The sequence below is a fragment of the Ursus americanus genome, chromosome 18 (genome assembly GCF_024610735.1).
Source record: "Ursus americanus isolate L20-20 chromosome 18, mUrsAme1.1.p, whole genome shotgun sequence".
Taxonomy (NCBI): Eukaryota; Metazoa; Chordata; class Mammalia; order Carnivora; family Ursidae; genus Ursus; species Ursus americanus.
Window position 1 is genome coordinate 3,253,381 of NC_142144.1, and position 24,788 is coordinate 3,278,168.

Consider the following 24,788-nt stretch of genomic DNA (forward strand, 5'->3'; position numbering starts at 1 on the left):
TTCTGCTCGTCACTGGGACCACAGTGGTGGAGGAGCTGGGGCGGGTGCCCGGCTCCCCACGCACTCCTGCCCCTCTCCCTTGACAAAGGGCTTCCCCTGCTCCTGGATGAGTTTAATAGGATCCAGCACAAGCCTCCTGAGGGCTGCTGGGTGCCCCTTGCTCCGTGGTTCTGTGGGGAGAACTCCCGGGTGGCCGCCAGGGGTCGCCCTCAGGCCACAGTAGGCTCTGGAGAGCTGTGGACAGGCTGTGTCCTGGGGAGGGATCCCTCTTGGGTGCCCACAGGGCCGTGTGCCCTAGGAACCCCCAGTTCTGAGGGTCTGGCTCAGTGCCGGGTCCGACACTGCCCCTAGCTGCTCCGTGACCTGGTCCCCTCCCTGTCTGTCCCACAAACGCAGTGTGTCCTGTGCTCTCTGCTGGTCTGCATTTCACCGGCCTCTGCCTGCTTTTGCAGACCTCACTCTACTGGGGCACAGAGTGATAGGAAGGCTCAGGCTCGGGGGGCTGCGTCCCAGCTCCTCCATTACCCAGCCAGGCAAGTCATAGTGCTGCGTGGGCCTCAGTTTCCTTTTCTGCAAAACGGACAGTAAGGGTCCTCATTGCACGGGGCTGCCTGAGGGAGGAGCCCGTGATGGAGGGGCAGGGCTGGTGTGGCTTCTGGCCTGTAGCAGGTGGTAGCTATGGTGACGTGACGATGACCAGGACCCAGGGGCCCGAGGTGGTCCAGCCGGCGGGTGCCTCAGAGGACAAGATTAGGGAAGGTTGGGGCTATCAGGCAGGCTTCCCAGGGGAAGTGGCCAACAGGATTTGGAAGGAGTGGGGGACAAGAGAAACAATGAAAGCGGGGTGAGGTCGGGAGGAAGGAACACCAGTGGGACTGGGCTCATAGCTGTAGGGTGGGCTTCTGCGTGGGGATGGCGATGCCAGTGCCCCGAGGACGCCTGGGGCACTCCAATGCAGCTCAGCGTGCTGGGGCCCGGGAGCTGGAACAAAAGTTAGGGGCTTCTCCGGCCACCAGGTGTCCCCACTGTCCTGCTCTATGGAACTCCAGAGTTTTTTGTGTTGTTTTGTTTTTGGAGTAGTAGTGACAATAGAGGTAATGATATCACTATTTCTGTTTCTGAAGTGTTCGTTACTGAGAACTTCCTACGTGCTCCTTACAACAAGCCCTCCTCGCAGACATTCTTAACTCCGGTTCTAGGAGACTGGAGTGGGAGGGAGGGGCATCTGCCCGAGGTATCCCATTGGTCTGTGTGTGTCCTCAGAGATGGGGCAGAGGAGTCACATCTGATGTGCCCATCTCCAGGGTAAGTGGTCCGAGAGAGAAGGCAGTTCCTCCAGTGCCAAAGAGCTGCAGGGAATGTGGTGTTTCCCCACTTCTGTGCAGTTTCTAAAATGATTTTGGTTTTGTTTATTGGTTAAATCAGTAGTCAGTGTTTGCAATATAATGACAATGTAAATGTTGTTAACTCCTGAGCAAATAGCACCCAACTTTTATGTTTCCTGGAGTTATTCATTGTTTTCTAGTTGCTCAGCTTTCTATGTAACTGTTGCTAATTGTCCCTGTCTGTCTGTCTGTCTATCTATCTATCTATCTATCAACATTACCTTCATCCTCCAAATCCCATACCCATTATCAGTTACTCCCCATTTCCCATCCTACCCCAACCTTAGATAATCACTAATCTGATTTCTATCTCTATGGATTTTCCTATTCTGGAAATTTAATAAAATGAAATCATACCGTATATGGCCTTTGGTGTCTGACTTCTTTCACTCGGTATGACATTTCCAAAGTTTGTCCATGTGGCACGTTATCAGAATTTCATTCCTTTGAACAGCTAAATAATATTCTACCGTAGATCGCATTTTATTTATCTAGTCATCTTTTGATGGACATTTGAGTTGTTTCTACTTTTAATAATGCTGCTGTGAACATTCATGTACACATTTCTGTGTGGACGTCTTTTAATTTTTCTTGGGTAGATATCTTGGAGTGGAATTGCTGAGTCATAGTAACTATGCTGAACTGTTTGAGGGACTGTCACACTGTTTTTAAAGCAGGTGCACTGTTTCACATTCCCACCCACGGCGCGGAGGTTTCTGACTTCTCCACAGCCTCACCACCACTTGCGAGTCTCTCTCTCTGGTCCTAGCCATCCTCGTGGGCGTGAAGTGGAGAGTATCTCACTGGGGTTTTGAGTTGCATTTCCCTACAGGCTGATGACGTAGAGCATCTTCTCATGTGCTCATTGGCCATTTGTACATCGTCTTTGGAGAAATGTCTATGCAGATACCTTGCTCATTTTAAATTGGGTCGTTGGTGTTTTTACTGAGTTATAAGAGTTCTTGTTGTATTTGGGTTATATCTGGGATCTTACCAGATTTATGCCTGGCACGTATTTTCTCTCATTCTGTGGGTTGTCTTCCCTTTCTTGATGGTGTCGTTGGCAGCACAAAAGGTCTTACTTTTGGTGAAGTCCAACTTATGGATTGTTTCTTTTTCTGCTTGTGCTTCTGGCGTCATATTTCAGAAGGGCATTTCCTAATGCCCTTTTCCAAGGACCACAAAGATTGACTCGCACATTTTCTTCTAAGAATTTTATAGTTTTTGCTCTTATTCTTAGGTCTGTGACCATTGTGACTAAGGTTTGTATATGGTGTGAGGAAGGGCTCCGACTTCCTCCTTGTGTGTGGCCATCCAGCTGTACCGGCACCGCATGTCGAAGATCATTGCTTCCCCCTCGCCGTGGACTTGGCATCCTCGTGGGAAATCAGTGGACCATAAACATGAGGCTTATTTCTGGACTGTCGACCCAATTCCAGGGATCTATACACGTTTTCTGTGTTAGTGCCCCCCTGTCCTGATTACAGTAGTTTTGTGGTCAGTCTTGAAATCGGGAAGCGTGAGTCTCCCAGCTTTGTTCTTCTCGCTCAAGATTGTTTTAAATATTCCGTATGAATTTTAGGATCAGTTTGTCAATTTCCCAAGAAGCCAGCTGCGATCTTAATGGGACTGTGTGGAATCTGGATCGACTCGGAGAGCACTGTCATCTTAGCAAGCGTCTGGTCTTCATTTTGTAAACATGGGTGTCTCCCATTCACTTAGGGCTTCTGCCGTTTCTTTCAAAAACATTGCCGAGTTGTTCGAGTACAAGTTTTGCACTTCTTTTGTTAAATTTATTCAGCAGCATTTAAAAATTCTTTGTGATGGGGGTGCCTAAGTGGCTCAGTCCGTTAAGCATCTGCCTTCAGCTCAGGTTATGATCTCAGGGTCCTGGGATTGGGCCCCACATTGGACTCTGTACTCAGGAGGGAATCTATTTCGACTTCTCCCCCTGCTTGTGCTCATGCGTGCTCTCTCTCTCAAATAAATAAATAAAATCTTGAAAAAAATTCCTTTTGATGATGTAAGTGGAATTATTAATTTCACTTTTGATTGTCCATCATTAGAGAAATGAAAAACAAAACAATAGTTTTTATTTGTCTGTTGTACATCGACCTTGTAACCTGCCACCTTCTCGAACTGTAGTTGCTGTACTGGCTAAAACCTTCAGTACGAGGATGAGTACAAGTGCTGAGAGTAGACATCCTTCTGTTGGCTTAATCTTAGAGGAAAAGCTGAAAATAAGTATGTTTTAGCTGTGGGTGTTTCTTAGATACCCTTTGTGAGGAAGTTTCCTTCTATTTCTAGATTGTTGAGTGTTTTTGTCATGAAAGGTGGTGGAAATGCTTTTTCCACATCTATTGAAATGAGGGGTTTTCATCCTACTCTGTTTCTACGATGTGTTACGTAGATTTGTTTTCAGATGTCAAGCCAGCCTTGCATTCCTGGAATAAATCTCATTAGGTCATGGTGTGTAATTCTCTTCTCTGTTGCTGGATTCCATTTGCTGGTATTTTGTCGGGGATGTGTGCGTTTATCGTCTGTCACATTTTCCTCCCAAACACTTCAACTTGTCTGTCCTGTCTGCTACATCTCCAGAATGTGTTCTGCGCATCAGGGAAATCTCATACAGTCTGTAAGTCCCATTCCCCTCCCCGGAGGAACCCTCCTGCTGTTCTGATCTCCGTTTTAGACGGATTGCCTCGTGGGCTCTGCTCGGCTGTGACCCTGGAGCCTTCTTCACTCCTCTTCTGTTTGGATCCATGGCGTGTGCTCTGGTTGCTTACTGAGAAGGGGCAGGTGGTGGGTAAATATTTTCGTGTCCACAGTGTAACCTGAGGCCCTGGGTCCACTCTGTGCTCAGGGTCCTACAACGAGGAGGAGGTGCCATGGGCCACCGTGGGCCTGTGACCGTCCAGCCCTGGCTGACCCTGAGGCCTGTCTGCTCTGCCTTCCAGAACATGCCCAACGTCCGTGACCATGACGCCTCGGTCTACCTCCGCCTCCAAGGGGATGCCTTGTCTGTGGGCGGCTATGAGACCAACCCCATCTTCTGGGAGGAGGTGAGACACTGAGGGATCGAGAGGGCGGTTCGGGACTGTGTCTCAGTGCGGAGAAGCCTTCTTCCAGAAATTCCACCCTCCCAAAGCTCAGGTTCACCCCTGAGAAATGACCGGTCCCTGGGCCCTGGAAGGGTCTCACTCTTTGTGCTCTGAACAGACAGATCCAGAGCTGGGCCGGGAGAGGGCTGGCCTCCCAACGTCCATAGAGGCTGCAGAAATGTAAGATAATGGCTCTGGAAGATGAAAACATGAAAGCCCTGTGTCCGCAACAAACAACCCCAGGCCCCGCCCCCATGACAGTGGCATCTCCCCCAGGCCTGGCTGCTCCCCCCATAGCTTCGGGGGCCGCATGAGGTCATGGGCCCCCTCGGCCCCGCGAACGTGCCTGGGCCACCCATGCTCCTGGATTCGTGCAGAAATGGAATGGCTGAATGACAACTTTGGGTCAGATACTGTTTTACTTCCTGGGGACAGGGGGAGACCAACATAAAAGTCCCTGTCCCGGGGTGCCTCTATTTAGGTGGGGAGACCCACAATAAACAAAGAAGTCATGGGGATCTGTGTGCTGAATGGAGCTGCAGGTTAGGAAGAAGCCTGATAAGAGTGGCTTGGAGGGATGTCTGTCCTTCACTCTGTGGTCAGGCAGGGCCCCCCGGGAGCTGACGGCAGAGCAGAGTCCTGCAGAGAGAACAGGTAGGCAAGGAGCTGTCTCAGGTGGGGGCGAAGACCCTGAAGGAAGGTCAACGTGGCCATGGGTCAGTGGTAGACATGGACAGGGCCTAGTCTCGGAGGGCTTTGTGGGACACAGAGAGTCACGGGGAGCCTGGGGGGCTTGAGAGCAAGAGAGGGTGTGGTCTGACTTAGGAGAATGGGTGGAAGGAGGCGGGGAGGCTGGGTGACCAGGTAGAGGCCACCACAACAACCCAGCGCAGAGCAGGTGGGCCTGGGCCAGCAGGGGGAAGGGGAGCGGACAGGCCCCACTGAGGGGTCAGTGGAGGAGGCCTGAGGGGCGCGGCCCAGCCCTGTCCCTCCGCTGACTCGGGCCGGGCTGGCTGGGCTCAGCTCCCGTGGGGTGGCTGTCACAGGACTGTGCCCCCACCTGCCTCCCCAGGTGTCAGACAAGTTTGCCTTTGGCCTCTTCGACCTGGACTGGGACGTGTTCAGCCCACACATCGAAGGTGCCGTCAACCGCGTCCCCGTGCTGGAGAAGACAGGAGTCAAGTCCACGGTCTGCGGCCCGGGTAAGTGGGGAGGCTGGGAGCTGGGGTGGGCGTCCCAGGGTCCTTCCAGCTGAGAAGTGCGGCTGGCCTGTGTCGGGCCTGGACCTGGGCCGCCCCTACCATGTGCAGGCAAGTGACGTGCCACCCCCATCGTGGCTCCAGCAGAACCACGCACGCAGTACTCCTGCCACTGCCTTCCCCGCACACACACGGGGGCTTTGTCATCCTCCATCGAGGCAGAAAATGGGTAGGGCCAGCCTTGGCCCACATCAGGGCTGGGGAGAGAGGCCCCGGAATTTACAGTGTTGTCCCAAGGGGAAAGTTTGTGTCTGAGACTCTGAGTTCCCTGTGCCTCAGTGTCCTCATCTGTGAAATGGGTGACAGAGCGCCTGCCCAGCAGACGTGGAGGAAGGAGGAGAAGCTGCACGTTAGGTGCGGGGCACGGCTGGGCCAGCAAACTGCCGTGAGTCCCCTCAGGGGATGGGGACAGCCAGAGGCCGAGGAGTAAGGGGTCGTCCATAGCCACTCAGGGAGCGAGGGGCAGGCCAGGACAGGAGAGGGGCAGACTCTGATGCCGGGGGGCCCGTGGCCTGCAGGGGTCCATTCCCCGCCCTCCCCCGTCCCGTGTGCTTGGCATCGAAACAGCCGCCAGCCAGGGCTGCTTTAATCTGTTCGGCTCTCAGAAAGCCCAGCCTTGGTGAGCAGGTTGGAAGTGCCCCTGAGCCCTGGACTCGGGGTGCTGGGCATGGGGCATAGGCCGGAGACTCACTGCCCCCCACCCAGCCTCCCCGGGCCTGCGAGGGGCTGGCAGTGAGAAGCACAGGCCTGAGACAATCCCAGGGGCGCGCGTCACCCGGGAGCATCCTCTGTTTAATTAGACAGGGGAGTCGTTGCTCCCATGAAGCCCTATCTGGGGGCGAGGTGCCTGCGAGGACATCTTGTGTCTGGTTTCCTGCCTGGGAGGGAGGGTTCGCGGGGAAATCGGCATCTCTCCTTGCCAGGGAGGACAAGCACGGTCAACGGCCTTTGGCTTCCAGAACAGAACTCAGAAGTCCCAGGCCCCCTTGACTCCGGGGAATCTGGGGGCGGGCAGAGCTCCCATTCCGGGTCCTGGAGGTCACTGCCAAGGTGGGGGCGCGTCTGTGCAGCCCAAACGTCCCGTCATCCTGCATCCTCGTGTTGCTCAGGCCTGAGTCATTTGTTAAACATTCAAGAGACTCTCATCCCCTGAAACTCTCTCCTCACTTGCCCTGTGAGGCTGTTCCCAGCTTCCCACCCGCCCGTGGCCTGGGCCAGAAACATCCCAGCTCTGCCCAAGTGCTCGTGGAGGGTGACTGCACGGCCCCGGCCCCGGCCCCGGCCCCGGGGAAGGTCCCCGTCCTGATGCTCCCTGCCCTCTCTGACCTGCCTCCTCCCCCGTCCCGCAGCACCCCCCCCCCCCAGTCTTTCTTTCTGACCTCTAGGGTGTCCCCCGCTCCAGCTATTTGGAAGTTTTCCCCAGGTCCCGCAGATGGATGGCCTCAGAGGCCGCCCCCCCAGGTCAGGCCTGCTCCCCCTGCAGGGAGCAGAGCTGCACAGAGGTTAGGAACTCAGGCTGGGGCCAGGCAGCCCTGAGCGGTGCTCTGGCTTCCACTGTCCACTAGCAGGGGGACTGGGGTCGATGAGACCCCGCCTGACATGGTCTCCTCATCTCTACCCCAGCTGACCCTGGTGCCTGCCGGGAAGGGCTGTGAGGAGTCCCTCACCACCCCTTCCTCCCACTCTGTGTTCTTACCATTCTCTCTTTTTCTCATTTGTGTATTTACTGTGTCTGTTCCTCTCTGGTCAGCTCCCTGAGGGGTGGGACTTGTCTCGTTCAGAGCCGAGCCCAGGGTACATACACGTAAGCTGCAAGTATTTGCAGGTGGGCTAACTCACAGCCCTGGAAGTAAGTGCCATGATCCCAGTTTTACAGAGGAAGACACTAAGGCTCAGAGAGGTGAAGCGACTGGCCCAAGGTCACACAGCTAGGAAGGGGTAAAGCAGGGTTCGGACCCAGGATTATGGCTGCAAAGCTCGGCTCTTTATAATGATGTCTGAGGGTCCCTCGCCGGCCATGCCCTGGCCTCTGCGGGTGACCCGCCAGCAGCTTCAGCCAGAAGCAGAAACCCTGTCCCTCTCCCAAAGAACTTAGGATCATTCCTTCATTCAGTGAACATTTATCAAGCACCTACTGTGTACCGGGCCCTGTGTAGGCCTTGAGACACAGTGGTGAGCGAAGCCCAGTCCCTGCCTTCATGGTTCTCCTGGTCCAGTGGGCAAGGACGACCAGCAGTGACAGCAGGAAGGGGGCACAGTGAGGGAGAGCCTCACACTGTGATGGGGGCAAGGGGGAAGGCCCCTCACCAGCGGGAGAATGGGTGTGGACAAACCTGGACCCTGCAAAGCAGAACCTGCTCCCAGTTGGGTGTTTCTGGCCCTAAATGCTGCAGAGCTCGGGACTGTGGCAGGAGCAATTAGGGAGGCTCCCTGGAGGAAGTGGCATGGAGCTGAGTCGTGAGGATGGGGAAGGTCTGGATGAAGGAGGCACCTGCAGACCCTGCTCCAATCACTGCGCTCTCAGGAGACCCTGCCCCGGGTGCCTGTGTCCTGGAGGGAGCTTCAGGCCCCCCTTTCCTTCCAGAGTCCTTCACACCTGACCACAAGCCCCTGATGGGGGAGGCGCCTGAACTCCGTGGATTCTACCTGGGCTGTGGTTTCAATAGTGCAGGTGAGTGCGAGGGCCGCCATCACGCACCCCCCAACACCCCCAGGCAGAGTGGGGGTGGCTCCTGGTGGGGGTGTGGGGCAGAGGAGGCCTGCAGGGAGGGGTGAGGTCCTGTTACCAGGCGTGCAGCACCCCAGGTGTGAGATCCAGGGCTTGGGGTGTGATGCTGGCTGTGGACACGGGATGGGGGCTCCGGGGCAGACGGCAGACCTCTGGCTCCACTCCTGCCAGGAATGATGCTGGGCGGCGGCTGTGGGCAGGAGCTGGCCCACTGGATCGTCCACGGGCGCCCGGAGAAGGACATGTACAGCTACGACATCAGGCAAGTGCTCACCGGACCCTGTGCCCTGGGCTTAGGTGGAGTGGGGTCCATGGCAAGGGCTGTTGAGAAAGGAGACTTCCCTGAAATCCAGAGGGCTTCTTGGAAGAGGTGCCAGCAGGGGCAGTGCTGCAGGGGCCTGGGCTTGGCAGATCCATGGCCCTCGACAGTTTCCGGGATTCCTTGTGCCAGTGTCCTGCTTGACCCTCTGGATAGCTCCAGGATCAGCAGCGGGACCACCTCATCCCACTTTGCAGATGGGGAGACTGAGGCCTGGCGAGCAGGAGGACTGCACACATTGCCCAGGGAGTGAGGCTGAGCCGGTTACTCTTAGTATGTGTGTGGAGGCTGGGTGTCAGGCAGCCCGGAGCCGAGATGCCATCGTTCACTTCCAGGGTGACCAGAATAAGTCCTACCCAGTGCTGAGCGATTTCCTCACTGCGACCCCAGGGTCGTGACGCTGTGTGCTGCCAGTGTCGGCAGCAGCCAATGTGTCTGTGTCAGTAAAACGTTCTGGAGCACGTCTGCAAGGAAGCGCCAGACAGACCTGAGCCAAAGTGGAGGGGTGCTGACGGCAGAGCTGGGGGGGGGGCGTCCTGGTCTCCCCCACCCTCCTCCGGCTCGGCGGAGGTGCTCCCAGGCAGGGTCCATAGGGTGGGAGTTGGTGGGGCTGGGGTCTACAGGCAACAGCTTGGAGGGGCGCCCCTGTGGGTCTCCGGCCCTCTCCGCCATTACTGCTCCTGGCAGACAGCCTCCCTGGGGAGACCCCAGCGGCCCAGTAGGCGCTGGTTCAGCTCGTGCCCCCCTCCCTGCTAACCTTGCCCCTTCCTGGCCTGATGAGGACATTACACCCATGGGGGGGAGATGTCTGGCCCCCACAGAAGCAGACAGACAGATACTGAGATTCCCCGACTGCCACCCCCTCCGTGGCGCCTGGCACAACAGTCTGCTCTGTGGCTGCCTCAGAGCCCGTCTGGGGCTGCGCCCACACGCTCCCGAGAGAGGAATGTTCCAGAAATGATAGCTGCAAGGGGCCTCGGGGATGGACCAGTCCAAGCCCCTCCCGCTACACACAGTGAACGGAGGCGCCGGTGGGGGGGCCGCCTGTCTGGAGTCACCCAGTGCGCCAGCTGGAGCGGGCAGGGACAGAGCCTCTGGCCTCCCTGGCGGGTGAGGGCTTCAGCCCCGAACAGACCCACCCCCAGGGCTCCTCCCGGGCCTCAAAGGGCAGCTCCCGGGGCCGCAGCGTCCACGGCTGCAGGATGAGGCTGGCCTCCCTGCACCCCTGCTGAGGGAGGCCCTGCAGGGAGGGGGCGCACCGTCCTGATTCAGCAGGCAGCCTTCGGTCTGGGCTGGCGGAGGCCCCGGCCCAGCTGGGAAGGGGTCTGAGCCTCCCTCTGTCAGCTGCCTTCCCCGGCAGGAGCAGCAGGAGCGTCTTGTGGGCTGGCTCATGGCTCGTAGGCTGGGGCCTGGAGGTCGCAGGTCGGGAGGCAGAGGGTACAGGGAGGGAGCCCCTAAGAGCTGGGGCCTGGTGGGCAGAGGTGGGGGCGGTGAACTAGTCCATCCACCCTCGTGGCTCAGGCCGATGGTTTTCCCACCTGTGAAATGGGAGCAGTGACCCACCTGTCAATGGAGTGTGTCTGAGGCTGGTACGTATGGTGCTTCGCCTAGTGCCCGGGGTCTGGAGTACAGGCCGTGATTTTTAGTGGAAGTCCTTGAGGTCTGCGTAAGTGGGGAGGAGGAGTCATTTCTTATTTGAGTGAGGAAGGAGGCTCGACCCTCGTGCTGGCTTTGGCCTCCTGCCCGCCTGCTTGTGGGAGAACGCTGCAGCCTGGTCTGCGTGGCCACAGGCCGTGGTCCATTCCCATGCTGATCCCCGGTCGTGCTCCAGCTGACCTTGAGCCCACGCCCCTGCCATGCGCACACGGGCACAGATGTGAGCGGAGGGGCTGGCGGTGCTGGCCGGTGGGGCACCAGCCAGAGGGCCCATGTCTGTCGGGGTTGGGATCACCCAGGCCTGCCCTGGGTTCAGCTTCCTCTTCTGTCCCGGGGGGCCTGGGGAAGGAACTCCAGCTCTCCCCAAATCCCCCAGCCACTGCCCCTGTCCCCTGCCAGGACTCACACTCTCAAAGCCGCTGGGAAGGTCACTAGTCCCATACCAGGAGAACCATGTCAGCTCCTAGTGGCTGGGGGGAGTCTGCCCAGAGTGGCCATCAGCCAAGGGCAGACCTCCTAGTCTCCTTTGTCCCCACCTCGGCCCCTCCAAAGCCTGCCGTGCATTTCCAAACTCCACACCGCTCCACACCCCGACCACACACTCCCCAGACCCCAGGTCCGGCTCCATGGCTCCCTCTCCTGCAGCGTGTCCCAGAAGGCCCTGGCTCCGTGTGGCCCAGCACAAGCGCAAACCAGGGGTAGGAGGGGGTGAAGAGCGAGGGTTCTCGCAGACAGCACTCAGCCCAGGGCCTGCACTGGAAGGGAGCCCTGGAGATCCTCGATAGTACTAGTGATAATATCTGTGGTAATGAGCTCACTCCCGTAGCTCCACCCCCTGCCCCAGTCAGAACGTCAAGCCCGCTAGAACTCTGTGCAAAGTCAGAGTCAATCAGCCCCGACGACGCTCGGGTAGGAATACCTGAGGATGAAACACAGATGAGGACGGAACTGGAGGGGAGGCAGGCTGGGAGGAGGCAGGAGATGCCAGCAGGTGCACAGTGAGGGAAGGGACAGATGGGGTGGCTGGTCCGAGCTGGGGGTCTGAGAGTGGGTTTGTGAGAGGGAGGGGCTGGGGGTCCCTGACACAGGGGGGCCAGCGGCTGTGCAGGGGGCTTGGGTAGCCGTGGCTGTCTGCGGAGACCAGATGGACAAGCCGCTGGAAGGCTCCAGCTGCCGTGCCCACGACAAAGCTGGAAGGGCAGGGCCAAGTGTGGTGCTGGGTGGGGGGCGTCGCAGTGAGGACACTGAGCTACCCAAGGCCCCTCGGTGGGAGAATAGAGTCCGGACCCCCGCCTGAGCCCCAGCCTCAGGGAGGACTCTGGCGGAGGATGAGGGTCCAGTGTTGCCCTGGGTCCTTGGCCAGCCCTTCGCTACCAGGCCCCCAAGGCAGTGACCGGCCCCTCCATCTGCGACAGGCGTTTCCATCCCTTGCTCACCGACCACCGCCGCTGGGTTCGTGAGCGCAGCCACGAGTCCTACGCCAAGAACTACTCGGTCGTCTTCCCGCACGACGAGCCCCTGGCAGGGCGCAACATGAGGACCGACCCCCTGCACGAGGTACCACACCCTGACAAGCGCGGTGACCCTCGGGACGCCCAGGGTACTGGTGTGACAGAAGGGCGTGTGGCATCCCAGCTCCTGGGCAGGCGAGGTGATGAGGGGCTCAGTCCTTCCCAGGGTCTTCCTAGTAGAACGTGCTCAGAACCCTCCCCGACTGCTGGCGGCAGGGCTCGTGAGTGGCAGGTGCGTCCGCAGGTGTGAGCGTCACCAGGTCACACATCAGCGGAGGGCATAGCCACGGAGCAGCATGCCGAGGACACGTGCTCCTGCTTATGGGACCGCTTCGGCTGCCTCTCCTCCCTGGCCGGCTTCTGCCTGTACGATGAAACCCACTGTCGGATGCCCTTCCCGGGGCCCGGCCCCGAGTGCTCTCGCACTCCCCCCACAACCCGGGCACCTGCCCTGCGCTCCCAGCCCGTGCATGCTTTGCTCACAGAGCCTGACTCCTGATACGTGTTCAGGGAACATTGGTTGAATGGGCGGATGAAGGGGGAGGCAGGAGGGCAGGCTTATGGAGCACAGGTGGCATGGAGCTGAGTAAAGGAAACTTCTTCATCTGGGGCTCCCGTGCCTGGACCCCAGAGGGACTCCGTGTCTGCTGCACGTCCCGGGGAGAGGCCCAAAGATGTCAGTGGTTCCCAGGCTGCCCGGCCCTTGGCTCAGCTCAGGGAGCCAGCCAGTTCTCAGGCCCCACACGGCCTCCGGCTCTCCCCAGCCTGCCGGGGTCTTTATTCACCCCGCACCTATCCTGATGGCTCCGCGGCCTCCCCAGCAAACACAGGGCTTGCTTGGCTGGCCCTGGAAGGAGAGGGTCTCAGAGGCACTGCTCAGAAGTGCACAGCTTTGCCCAAATGGCACGCGGCAGGTGCGGGAGCACCCCGGCCCGGAGACAGATCTGAATTCACTCACACTTCCACTTTCCCACACCTTCAACCCTGCTCATGACGCCTCCGGGCCATGGATTGTTTTATTAGAGGAGCCGAGGCCCCACTAGTTCCCCCCCTGGGGAAGGTGACTTCTCCCCGGGCCCACATGCCTCCATCACTCACTGCGGGGTGATCTTTTGTGTCCTCGGCTGCTGCCCCCTTGGATGTCCAAGGAGGACATTTCTGGGGTGTCACTGGTTGGCAGTGTGACCTTGGCCCCTTCTCTGCCTGCTCGGCGTCGGGTGGTCCACGGGAGGCAATAGAGGCAGCCTGTCCAGGGCCTCGGGCTTCCTGGCCTCTGCCAGACCCAGCTTCCAGAGCTGCTCAGCCTGGGGCTCGGGCCCCATTGCCAGTCCGACAGGGCTGCCCATGGACACAGGGCCTTCCAAACGTGAGAGTGGAGATTATCTTTTTTTCCCCAAACCAAACTTATTTTCAAAGAAATCTGCCACGCTAGGCCTCTCTTGTGTCCATGTGATACTGTGACTTGGAGTAAGAAATAGGTGAAGTCTCCGTCCAGCATCCAGCTCCCTGTCTAGCAGAAAGGTCCCGAACCCTTGGAATTTCCTAAGTGATGAGAGCCTAAAGGTGCCTTTTGTTATGTTAATGGGATGACTTGGGGCCCAACCTAAGGATGGAGGCTGCCTGCCAGGGAACCCAGATGGATGCTGCATGATTAGGGGATGGGAACTTCCAGTCCCACCCCTGGCCTCTGGGGAGGGAGAGGGGCTGCAGGTGGACTCAATCACCAGTGGCCGCTGATTAGATCAGTCATGCCTCTGTAATGAAGCCTTCCTAAAAACCCCAAAGGAGGGGTGCAGAGAGCTCCCGGGCTGGGGAGCGCGTGGAGATTTGGGCAGAGTGGCGGCTAGAGGGGCCCAGAAGCCCCACGCCCTTCCCCACACCTGGCCTAGCTTGCATCTGGCTGTTCCTGGGCTCTAACCTTCTACAGTCCGCTGGCGATCTGGTGGGTAAAACAGCTCTTGGAGTCTTGTGAGCTGAACTAGCAAATCAGTCCGACCCGAGGAGGGGGTCCTGACCCTCAGCCAGTTGGTCAGAAGCACTGGTGACAGCCCGGAGTGGGAGGTGGGGGTGACCTTGTGGGACTGGGCGCCCAACCTGGGGACTCTGCTACCGTCCTGGGGTAGACAGTGTCAGAATGGAGCCGGACTCTTGGACATGGTCCTGACGTCTGAGAACTGCTTGGTGTTGCGGGGGCAGTCCCTGCAGACACGCACGCATGAATTGGGCCCAGGAAACCAATGTAGTCTGTTACATTTTTGTCTCGTGGTGAAGTACACATAACATAAAATTTGCCATTTTAACCATGTGAAAGCACACAATTCAGGGGGATTAAGGACATTCATGATGCTGTGCGACCATTACCACCACCTAAAGGAGACCCCGTGCCCAGGATGCAGGGCTTCCGCTTCTCCCCGCCCCCAGCCCCGCCTAGAAAAACCACGGGTGTGTTTTTCCGTCTCTGTGGATTTGCCTGTTCTGGACATTTCGTGTGAGCGGAGCCATGCAACACGTGCCCATCTTTCCCTCCGCCTGTTCTGTTTGAGGCTGGCCCGTGGGGCGTCGCGTGTCGGAACTCCGTTGTTCTTTAAGGCTGAACCCTGGTCCGCCAGGCGGACACCCCGCGCTTGGTTATCCGATCGTCAGCCGGTGGACACTGGGGTGGTTTCCACCTGCCAGCTGCTGTGGACACGAGTGTCAGAGACCTGTTGTGTCCCTGTTGTCGCTTCTCTTGGGGGGTGGGGTACCTAGGAGGGAGATTGCTGGTCTGTTCCTGCTGTTGGAACAACACAGCACAGACGGGGTTGGGGCGGCTGAGACCATAGAAATTCCCTTCTCCCAGTTCTGGAGACTGGGAGGCCCAGAGCCAGGTGCCCGCTGCCCGGCTTCAGGCGCGGCCCTCTTCCTCGCTGCCGCGGGGCTGCTGTCTTGCTGTATCCGCACAAGGCGGAGGCGGCCCTGCTGGGCTCTCCTCTCCTGGGATTAGGGCCACTCCACCCTAACTCCCTCTTCATGGCCCTCATCTCCAAATGCGGTCCCACTGGGGGTTAGGGCTTCAACATAGGAATTTGGGGGATGCAAGTCTGTCCCTAGCGGAAGGTGTCTTAGTAGGCTGGGGACTCTTGGAGTGGGGCAGGGGGTGCTGGGGGCGGGGCTCTAGGGCAGGCGTGGGGTCCTGGCTCCCAGCCTGAGGACTTCTTTGCCCTTTGCTCCCTGGGGGTCACTCGCTGCCCTGCACCGCGGTCGTCTGGCCTGGCCTGAAGGGTGCTTGTTCCCCATCCCTACCCAGGAGCTACTTGCACGAGGCTGTGTGTTCCAGGAACGACAGGGCTGGGAGCGGCCAGGATGGTTTACTCCCCAAGGCACGGCTCCGGTGAGTAGGCACCCAGGCCTGGATCCCCTCCGCACCGTCCTCCACCCCACCCGCCACTGCCACCTGAGGGGGGCCCGTGGGGCCGGTGAGTCACCTGCCATGCAGGAAGGCTGAGCCCCCAGCAGATCTGCCCCGGGGGCACGGGGCCCCTCCCCTGCAGATGTCCCTGGGGCTGTCACTCACTGCCCCAGCAGCCAGGCCTTCCAGGGCTCTGAGAAGCCCAGCGACCCTGGGAAAGCTGGCGTTCCACAGTGGGGAGGCCGCGCCCAAGACCCCCCACCGCCCCGCGTGTGAAAGAAATTAGCGCGTCTCCTCATAATTTTGTTCGGGTATTTTTGGCAACTGCAGCTGTTATTTTATGTCAGGAGCAGGATTTAGCTCAAAATTAGGCATTCTGTGTTAGTTTGTAAGTTGGGATTTCACAGCCTCCTGGCCTCTGGGTGCCCTCCTGGGGGCTCCCCCCCCCGCCCCAGTGCCTCCCATGGGCCCGAGGTTGTCAGAGAAGAGCCCAAACCATCCTGCTTGTGAAACTCGGGGGCTGGGGTCTGCTGGAACAGGCAGTGTGATGATTTCAGCCCCATCAGGGCGATAGGATCCAGATTTGCAAATTGAAATCCCTCTCCCGCTGCTCTGTTTTACCAGTCCCCTCCCCTTGCAACCACCTCCCATCTCCATAGCAACCCAGGGCCCAAGGCCAGTCCCAGGGCATCCTGAGGCAAGCGAGGCAGAAGCCAGAGCTCGCTAATGCCCAGAGGTCGGTGTTCTCAGGCTCCTCGGTCCTGGCCCCTTCTCCTGTTGGCCTGTGGAGACCCTTGTTCTCTGCCCAGGAGCACAGAGCTCCCCTCAAGGTCCTAATCACTGGAAGGACAGGCAAACACATGAGGCACCTGTGAGGATGGAGGAGGCAGGCTCTCTAAGACATCAGGGGGAGCGGCCTGTCCCCAGGAGGCTGAGAGGCTGGGGCCACCAGGACAGGTTGGGCCTGGAGCAGAGCCCTCTGCAGTCTAGCTGGCCTGTCCGTGGAAGCCCCTGTCCCCTGGAATCCATGGGAGAGCAGAGGACACTGGAGCAGGGATCAGGAATATTCCCTTGGTCTGGAGATGGGCAGGATCTGCACCCTCTCACCTGGGAGCCATCCTGGGCATCTAGGACACAGGGTGACAAGACATCCCCAAATCCCAGATGCCCAGCCAGGCTGCAACGAGCTGGAATGTCCCTTCTGGGGTCACAGGGGCCAATGGGAGCCACGCCTGCCAGGCAGGGAAACCCCTCCCCGGATGCCAGGGTTTGGGTGGGGCTCAGGGCAGGAGAGGGACCAGCCTCGTCAGAACCTCACGTTCAGCTCTTGCCTGGGAAAGGAGGCTGGGCAGGGCTAGCCGTGCTGCGCGGTGACCGTTGACTGGCTCCCTCAGAAGCAGCAGGGGCAGAGAAGGGCCTCTTGGCCTGTGGGCATCTCAGAGCTGCTGACAGGATGCAGAACAGGCCACGGAAAGTGGCAGTGAAGGAGCCAGCCTCTGGGGCCCACCCGCCGCCAGGTCTAGGCCAGGCCTGTCGGGTCCTTGCCTGGGACCTAGGGCAAACTTTAACTTCTCTGCCTCAGTTTCCCATCTGTAGAAAGGATCTCCCTCCCTAGAATCTTGAGGCCCTTGGAGCAGGGCTTGGTCCTGATTGCCATGGCAATGGCATTGGGCCCCCACCTCCGTCACCCTCGTCCTCAGTGGCCTTATCTCACTGCCTTAGCCTTGCCTCGAAAGCCCTGACAGTGGCCCTGATGTCCGAGGTGAACCCCCTTTGCCTCCCCGTCAGCCCCATCTGTCCCTACCCTGAGTCCACCCAACTTCTTCTCCATCCTTCTGGGCCCCAAGCGGCATAGCCCAGCCTCTCCACTGGCACCGGCTCTCAGACACACCACCCCCATGGCCATTACGGTGTCATCTGTGCAAGGGGTTATGGATGACCTGAGCCCCTCGCCTCCCCCCACCCCTGCACGCACAATACACCCCTCCCAAGGGCAGCTCGGTGAGGCCGGACCAGATCGTCTGCTCCATCTCTGCCTCTGCGAGACCCAACTCCCTGCCCGCCAAGCCCCACATGTCTGGGTGCGCGTGCGTGCTATAGGGAGAGACAGAGGGAAGGGAGGAGTAGGAAGACTGTGACAAGCGTGTCTTCTCCCAGGTTCTACAGTACGACTACTACGGGGCCTACGGAAACCGGGCGCACAGAGACTACGCCTACGGCCGCCTGCTCGGGGACGAGTACACGTTTGACTTCCCGCCGCACCACGATGTGGTCAGTGCCAAGTCCCCCCTCCCCCGCCCTGGTGGAGCCAGAGGCTCTGCGGGCCCCATCCTGTCCACCCCCGTGCTTGGCTGGCTCCAGTTTGAGGAGGAACCGGTGATGTTTTCCCCTCTGCCCTCCTCTGTGCCAAGGCTTGGCCAACGGTCAGACCTGAGGGCAGTATTACTGTGTCTGGCAGGGGGGCTGGGGCTGGCTGTGTGGCCCCAGGCCAGGCGCTGCCCCTCTCTGAGCCTCCCACCCTCCTGCCCTGGAGCTGTTCGGAGGCGTGCTTGCATGAGACTGTGTGAGTCACTAGCTCCTTCCTCCAGGCCCAGTGTGCTGGGTCCCCACCTGTGGCTCTGGCAGAGTAGATCCAGGACACAGAGATCCCAGACCGGCCCCTTGTCCCAGACCGGCCCCTCCAGGGGACAAGCAGAGGGTCTATGGTCCGGGGTCTGCTTGAGGCCCCTCCAGCTCTGGAATTGGGCAGGTGAGGCTGGTCAGACAGCGAACCTGGCCGCTCATCGCCCCGGCCCAAATGCCTAGCTCCCGACTCCCACCAGGGTGGGGGTGACAAGGACTTGGGGCCTGGCCGTGCCCTGCAGTCTGCACCATGCAGAGATGTTGTCACGGGCAGCTTCTGCAGAAAACAACAGCAGCTTCCATGCAGAGCGGCCCAGCCATTTGGTAGAGGGATCACCCAGTAGAACATGGCCCAGCCTGTGTCCTCGTGGCTGCCCTGGGAGAGGGACCATGGCCTCGGCTGCCCCCGATGTGGGCATGGAGCCAAGGCCTCCACCCATGGGTGCCCAGCCCAGGGTGGCCTGGGAAGCAGCCGTGAGGGGGAAGGCAGCCGCCAGCTTCCTAGGTATGTGGCCTGTGAGGTCACCTGGGGCCCTGGCTCAGAAGGGCCCTGCGTGGGGATTAATGCTCTGCTGTGGCCACCTCGAAACTTCATACTTTTGGAACCAGGGCCCACGGTCCTGAGGCGCTGGGCCTCACAGGTGCCACAGGTGGTCCCGTGACCTCCCCCGAGCTTGCTCTCCTGGTGAAGGCACCGGAGGAGGGGCTTGGGAGATGGAAGCAGGAGGCACGTGTGTCCAGAAGCTCCCGGAGGCCCGGGCGCTGCCTCTCGGGGTGCGAAGGGGGCTCCGTCTGGCACTTCAGCACCCGCACCGCCTTGGGCTTGCAGGACGTCTGGCCCTCGGGGACGTGGGAGCTCGGAGGGGATGCCAACTTGGCTTGGTGGCTTCATCCAGCCTCCGCAAACGCGCCTGAACAGCCCCAAAGCATGAAACACACACTTGTTCTCCGCGTTGGCAACTCCCCAGCCTGGGGAGCCGAGAGTCAGCCCGGAGACTATTTGGGGTTTTGCTCTGCAGCCCCAGGAGTGGCGAGGGTCCCGCAGCGCCTGCCGGGTTGCAGGAGCTCCGCAGAGGGGAGTGGTGTCGGCAGAGGGCTGGAGGCGCGGCATCGGGGGCTCGGGATGGCGCGGTCCGGGGGGGGGGGGTGCCCGCTTTCCTGGGGAAGCCCGATCCGGGCCTTGGCCGGTTTCCCTGGTGTAAACGCTCTCACCACTCTCTCCGCTCGCCCACGCGGCGCCAGCGGATGCGGAGCTGGACGAGACGCACGCCGCTAGGCAGACCTGGCTGGGGACGCGTCTGTGGTCTTTGGGCTGGGGGGCCCCCCCGCCACCGACCTCGTTCCCTCCCCGGCCTCGGAGGGCACTTAGCGTGAGGTGGTTTGTGGCAGTCTCCTTGTCGGGGATGGTGGATAGACTGCCGGGGCGGGGGGAGGTGACCCAGGTCCTTGACGCACAGTGAGTGCTGGCGGCAGGGAGCTTTGCTGCTGCAATTTTCTCTTGTGTCGTAACAGTAAGGTTGGTGCCTCGCTTGGCAGCTGTGATGTGTTCAGAGCAAAGAAGCAGGGGCGTGGTGACGGAAGACCAAGGAGAAAAATGCACGGATAACCCGGGTCCTGGAGGACCTGGCTAGGGCATCTGTAGACCGCCAGCAGGGCTGTTGGGTGCGCACTCTCCCTCTCTCTTTCTTTAGACAGCTTTATTGAGAGAGAATTCACGTACCGTACAACCCGTCCATTTCAAGGTACAGCTCCGTGTTTGTTAGTGGTTGCCTGAGACAGAACAGCCGCCCCCACAATCGGATGTCGGAACACTTGTGTCTGTCTGCCTGCAGAAGAAACCCCAGCCCGCTAGCCATCACCCCGCCCCTCATGCTCTCCCCACCGCACCCCTACCCTGGGGCAGCCACTAAGCTGCTTCTGTCCCTACAGAGGCACCTTGCTGGGACATGTCAGAGCACGGGACTCATACAGTGCACGGTCTTTTGTGACTGGCTGCTTCCATCCAGCACAGTATTTTCAAGGTCCATCCACGTTTTAGGGTGTATCCGTCCATCATGACTTCGAATTTCGAGAGTATTCCATTACACAGCCATACTGCAGTGCGTCCGGTCACCTGTGGACAGAGACTTGAGCTGTGTCCATGTTTCAGCTGCTGTGAATAGTGTCTCACGATCGTGTGTGGACAGGTGTCTGTGTGCATATGCGTTTTCATTTCTCACGGGTAGAAACCTGCAGTGTTGGTAGATAACCTGTAATTGCTGGGCCATGCGGGAACGGGGCGCTTAACGCTTTGAGGACAGGCCAACTGTTTTCCAAAGTGGCTACGCTGTTTCGCATTGCCACCCACGGCGCGGAGGGTTCTGACTTCTCCACAGCCTCACCACCACTTGCGAGTCTCTCTCTCTGGTCCTAGCCATCCTCGTGGGCGTGAAGTGGAGAGTATCTCACTGGGGTTTTGAGTTGCATTTCCCTACAGGCTGATGACGTAGAGCATCTTCTCATGTGCTCATTGGCCATTTGTACATCGTCTTTGGAGAAATGTCTATGCAGATACCTTGCTCATTTTAAATTGGGTCGTTGGTGTTTTTACTGAGTTATAAGAGTTCTTGTTGTATTTGGGTTATATCTGGGATCTTACCAGATTTATGCCTGGCACGTATTTTCTCTCATTCTGTGGGTTGTCTTCCCTTTCTTGATGGTGTCGTTGGCAGCACAAAAGGTCTTACTTTTGGTGAAGTCCAACTTATGGATTGTTTCTTTTTCTGCTTGTGCTTCTGGCGTCATATTTCAGAAGGGCATTTCCTAATGCCCTTTTCCAAGGACCACAAAGATTGACTCGCACATTTTCTTCTAAGAATTTTATAGTTTTTGCTCTTATTCTTAGATCTGTGACCCACTGTGACTAAGGTTTGTATATGGTGTGAGGAAGGGCTCCGACTTCCTCCTTGCGTGTGGCCGTCCAGCTATACCGGCACCACATGTCAAAGATCGTTGCTTCCCCCTCGCCGTGGCCTTGGCATCCTTGTGGGAAATCAGTGGACCATAAACATGAGGCTTATTTCTGGACTGTCGACCCGATTCCAGGGATCTATACACGTTTTCTGTGTTAGTGCCCCCCTGTCCTGATTACAGTAGTTTTGTGGTCAGTCTTGAAATCGGGAAGCGTGAGTCTCCCAGCTTTGTTCTTCTCGCTCAAGATTGTTTTAAATATTCTGGGTCCCTTGCATTTCCGTATGAATTTTAGGATCAGTTTGTCAATTTCCCAAGAAGCCAGCTGCGATCTTAGTGGGACTGTGTGGAATCTGGATCGACTCGGAGAGCACTGTCATCTTAGCAAGCGTCAGGTCTTCATTTTGTAAACATGGGATGTCTTTCCATTCACTTAGGGCTTCTGCCGTTTCTTTCAAAGACATTGCTGAGTTGTTCGAGTACAAGTTTTGCACTTCTTTTGTTAAATTTATTCATGAGTATCTAAAAATTCTTTGTGATGATGTAAGTGGAGTTATTTTCTTAATTTCAGTTTTGATTGTTCGCCATTAGTGACACGAAAAACAAAGCCATGGTTCTTATTTATCTGTTGCACATTGACCTTGTATCCTGATGCGTTCTCGAACTATTTTGTTAGTTGTAATAGTTTTTTAGTGGATTCCTACGATTTTCTTTTTTTTTTTTAAAGATTTTATTTATTTATTCGACAGAGATAGAGACAGTCAGCGAGAGAGGGAACACAAGCAGGGGGAGTGGGAGAGGAAGAAGCAGGCTCGTAGCGGAGAAGCCCGATGTGGGGCTCGATTCCGTAACGCTGGGATCACGCCCTGAGCCGAAGGCAGACGCCCAACCGCTGTGCCACCCAGGCGCCCCGGTTCCTAGGATTTTCTATAAGCAGGATCGTGTCATCTGCAAATAGAGATTGTTTTACTCCTTCTTTTCCAAGCTTGATGCTTTTTATTACTTTTTCTTGCCTAATTGCTGCCGTGGCTAAAACCTTCAGTACGATGCTGAGTTCAAGTAGCAAAGCGAACAGCTGTCTTGTTTCTGGTCTTAGGAAGGGGAACATGTTCAGTCTTTCCCTATTACAGGGTAATGTCAGCTATAGAATTTATGTACATGCTTTTAATCAGGTTGAGGAAGTTCCCTCCTAGTCCTAGATTATTGAATATTTTTATGATGAAAGGTGTTGGATTCTATCGAATACTTTCTCTGCATTTATAGGGCTGATCATATAGTTTCTGTTTTGTATTCTATTCATATGGTGCATTCTATCGTTGATCTGGGGGCGCCAACCGACCTCCCATTCCCGGGAGAAATCCCTCTTGATCATGGTGTGTTCTCCTTTTTACATGTTGCTGGATTTGGTTCACTAGTATTTTGTTGAGGGTGTTTGTTTCTACTTTCATGAGGGATATTGGCCTCGTTTTCTGAGGGGCAGGTCTTTGTCTGGTTTTGACATTACGGTGATGCTGGCCTCGTGGAACAAGTTAGGAAGTATTTCCTACTCTTCTATTTTTTTTTTTTTGAATTCTGGTGTTAATTCTTCTTTGAATGTTTGATAGAATTCACCAATGAAGCCATCTGGGCCAGGGCTTTTCTTTATAGGGAGTTTTAAATTACTAACTCAGTCTCTTTCTGTTATGGATCTATTCAGACTTTCTATTTCTTCTTCAGCTTTAGTTACTCGTGTCTTTCTAGGAATTTGTCCATTTCTCGTCTCACGTGTTGTCAGATGGGTATGCGTGGTATCCCTTTATAATCCTTTTATTGCTGTCGGGCGCGTAGTGTCCCCTCTTTCATTCCTGGTTTGATACTTTGAGTCCTCTCTCTTGTTTTCTGTGTGAGTCTAACTGAAGATCTGTCAATTTTGTTGAACCTTTCAAAGAACCAACTTTGCTTTTGCTGATTTTCTCAACTTTTCTATTCCCTATTTCATTTGTTTCCATTCTAGTCTTTATCATGTCTTTCCTTTCGCTTGCTCTGGTTTAATTCACTCTTCTCTTTCCAGTTTCTCCAAGTGGGATACTGAGGCATCAGTTTGAGAGCTTCTTTTCCATGGAGGCATTTGCAGGTGTGAGGTCACTGTGAGCACAGCCCTGACTTCGTTCTGTCCATTTCCACGTGCCCTGTTTCCACCGGCATCCTTGCCCAAGTATTTTCCAGTCCCCTGTGAATGTTCGCTTTGATCCTTTGGTTTTTCGGAAGTGTGCGGGTTAATATCACTTCTCTGTGAACTCTCCAATGTTCCTCCTCCTACTGAGTCCTAATGAAGTTCCATCGTGATCCAAGAACACGCTGTGTGTGATCTTAATCCTTTTGAATGTACTGCCTTTTTTTATAGTGTGTGAGCCGCCCTGGGGAGCGTTCCCTGCGCTTGAGAGGAATGGGCATGGTGTGCTCCAGCTGGGAGGGGGAAGGGGGCCTCAGAGCAGGTGTGCGGCAAAGAGCCCAGTGCCCCATGCTCCGGAGGGGGCATGGCTCAGAGTCCTCATGGCATCCCTCCTCCCTGGAACTCTTCAGATCAAGAAGGAGTGTCTGGCCTGCAGGGGGGCTGCCGCTGTGTTCAACATGTCCTACTTTGGGAAGTTCTACCTGGTGGGCTTGGACGCAAAGAAGGCTGCTGACTGGCTGTTCTCTGCTGATGTCAGCCGACCCCCAGGTATGACCTCCAAGGGCCCTGTGCTCCTTTCCCACTCCAGTGCCCTGGGCGTCTACCCTGGCAAGCTGACTCTGTCCCCTCTGGGCTCCTCTAGCTCATGGCTCTGCCCCTGAGGCTGGCCCTATGGCCCTGCATCTGGACCCCTCTGCCCTCATTGCCACATCCCAGACCTTAGAACCCCAGCACCTTCCTCCATCCCTTCTCCTGCCCTTCCTTCCCTTCCTCCCTCCCTCCTTCTCCTTTACCTTGTTCCAGAAAGGATAGAAGGCAGCAGGCCCTCAGTAAATGTCTCCTGGGACTGTGGAGCCCATTTAGTCACCCCCATAGGAACACTCCTCAAACAGGGTTTCCAGAATTAAATGAAAATACAAGATGCTCAGATAAATTTGAGTCTCAAGTAAAGAAGGAACAATGTTTTTATAGAGGTGTGTCCTGTGTAATATTTGGAATATTCATCTCCTTTTTTATTACCCACCCTCCTCCCACCTGTCCACCCACCTGAAAACGCACCTGTCCGCATCTGTATCAGTGCCCTGGGGCTGCTATAACAACACCCCAAACTGGGTGCCTTTAAATAATCGAAACGTATTACCTTACAATTCTGGAGGCGAGAAGTTCATAGTCAAGGTGGCAGGAGGCTGTGCTCTCTCTGAGACCTGGAGTAGGACACTCAGCAGCCTCTCCAGCTCCTGGTGGGGCCGATGATCCTCGGGGTTCCTTGGCTGTGCTGCGTCCCTGCGGTCTCCGCCTCGATGTCACACAGGCTTCTCCCTGTGTCTTCTTATGAGGACACCGGTCATACTGGATTAGGGCCCACCTTAATGACCATCTTAACGTAATTACATCTGCAAAGCCCTATTTCCAAGTAAGGTCACATTCACAGGTACTCGGGGTTGGGACTTCAACGTATCATTTTGGGAGATACAATTCAGCCCATTACACCATTTCCCCAGCCAGTCAGCCCACCTACGCACTTACCCACGCACCCCCTGCTCGCCTCCTCTTAAACCTCCCGCTGAGCCACGTGCTGCCATCTGCCCCCAGACCCCGCCCAGCACCCCCATCCATGTTCCCCTCCACCCCGTCTTCAGTCATCCATCTGTATAGTCATTTATTCAACAGACATTAGGAGCCCCTGCTCGGCCAGCACAGGCGCGCCAGAGTGAGTG

The 24,788-nt window shown here is 57.1% G+C and overlaps 1 protein-coding gene across 4 annotated transcripts in view; it reads left to right on the top strand.

The window, feature by feature from the left end:
* SARDH (sarcosine dehydrogenase) overlaps positions 1–24,788 on the top strand; it is a 59,589-nt gene that overhangs the window by 8,430 nt on the left and 26,371 nt on the right. For all 4 annotated transcript variants that reach the window (XM_087869224.1, XM_045771024.2, XM_045771023.2 and 1 more), the window contains 8 exons: positions 4,343–4,447; positions 5,559–5,688; positions 8,330–8,416; positions 8,645–8,735; positions 11,864–12,005; positions 15,246–15,329; positions 17,505–17,618; positions 23,481–23,619. In XM_087869224.1, the coding sequence (XP_087725350.1) occupies positions 4,343–4,447; positions 5,559–5,688; positions 8,330–8,416; positions 8,645–8,735; positions 11,864–12,005; positions 15,246–15,329; positions 17,505–17,618; positions 23,481–23,619 (892 nt within the window). The remainder of the gene's footprint in view (positions 1–4,342; positions 4,448–5,558; positions 5,689–8,329; positions 8,417–8,644; positions 8,736–11,863; positions 12,006–15,245; positions 15,330–17,504; positions 17,619–23,480; positions 23,620–24,788) is intronic.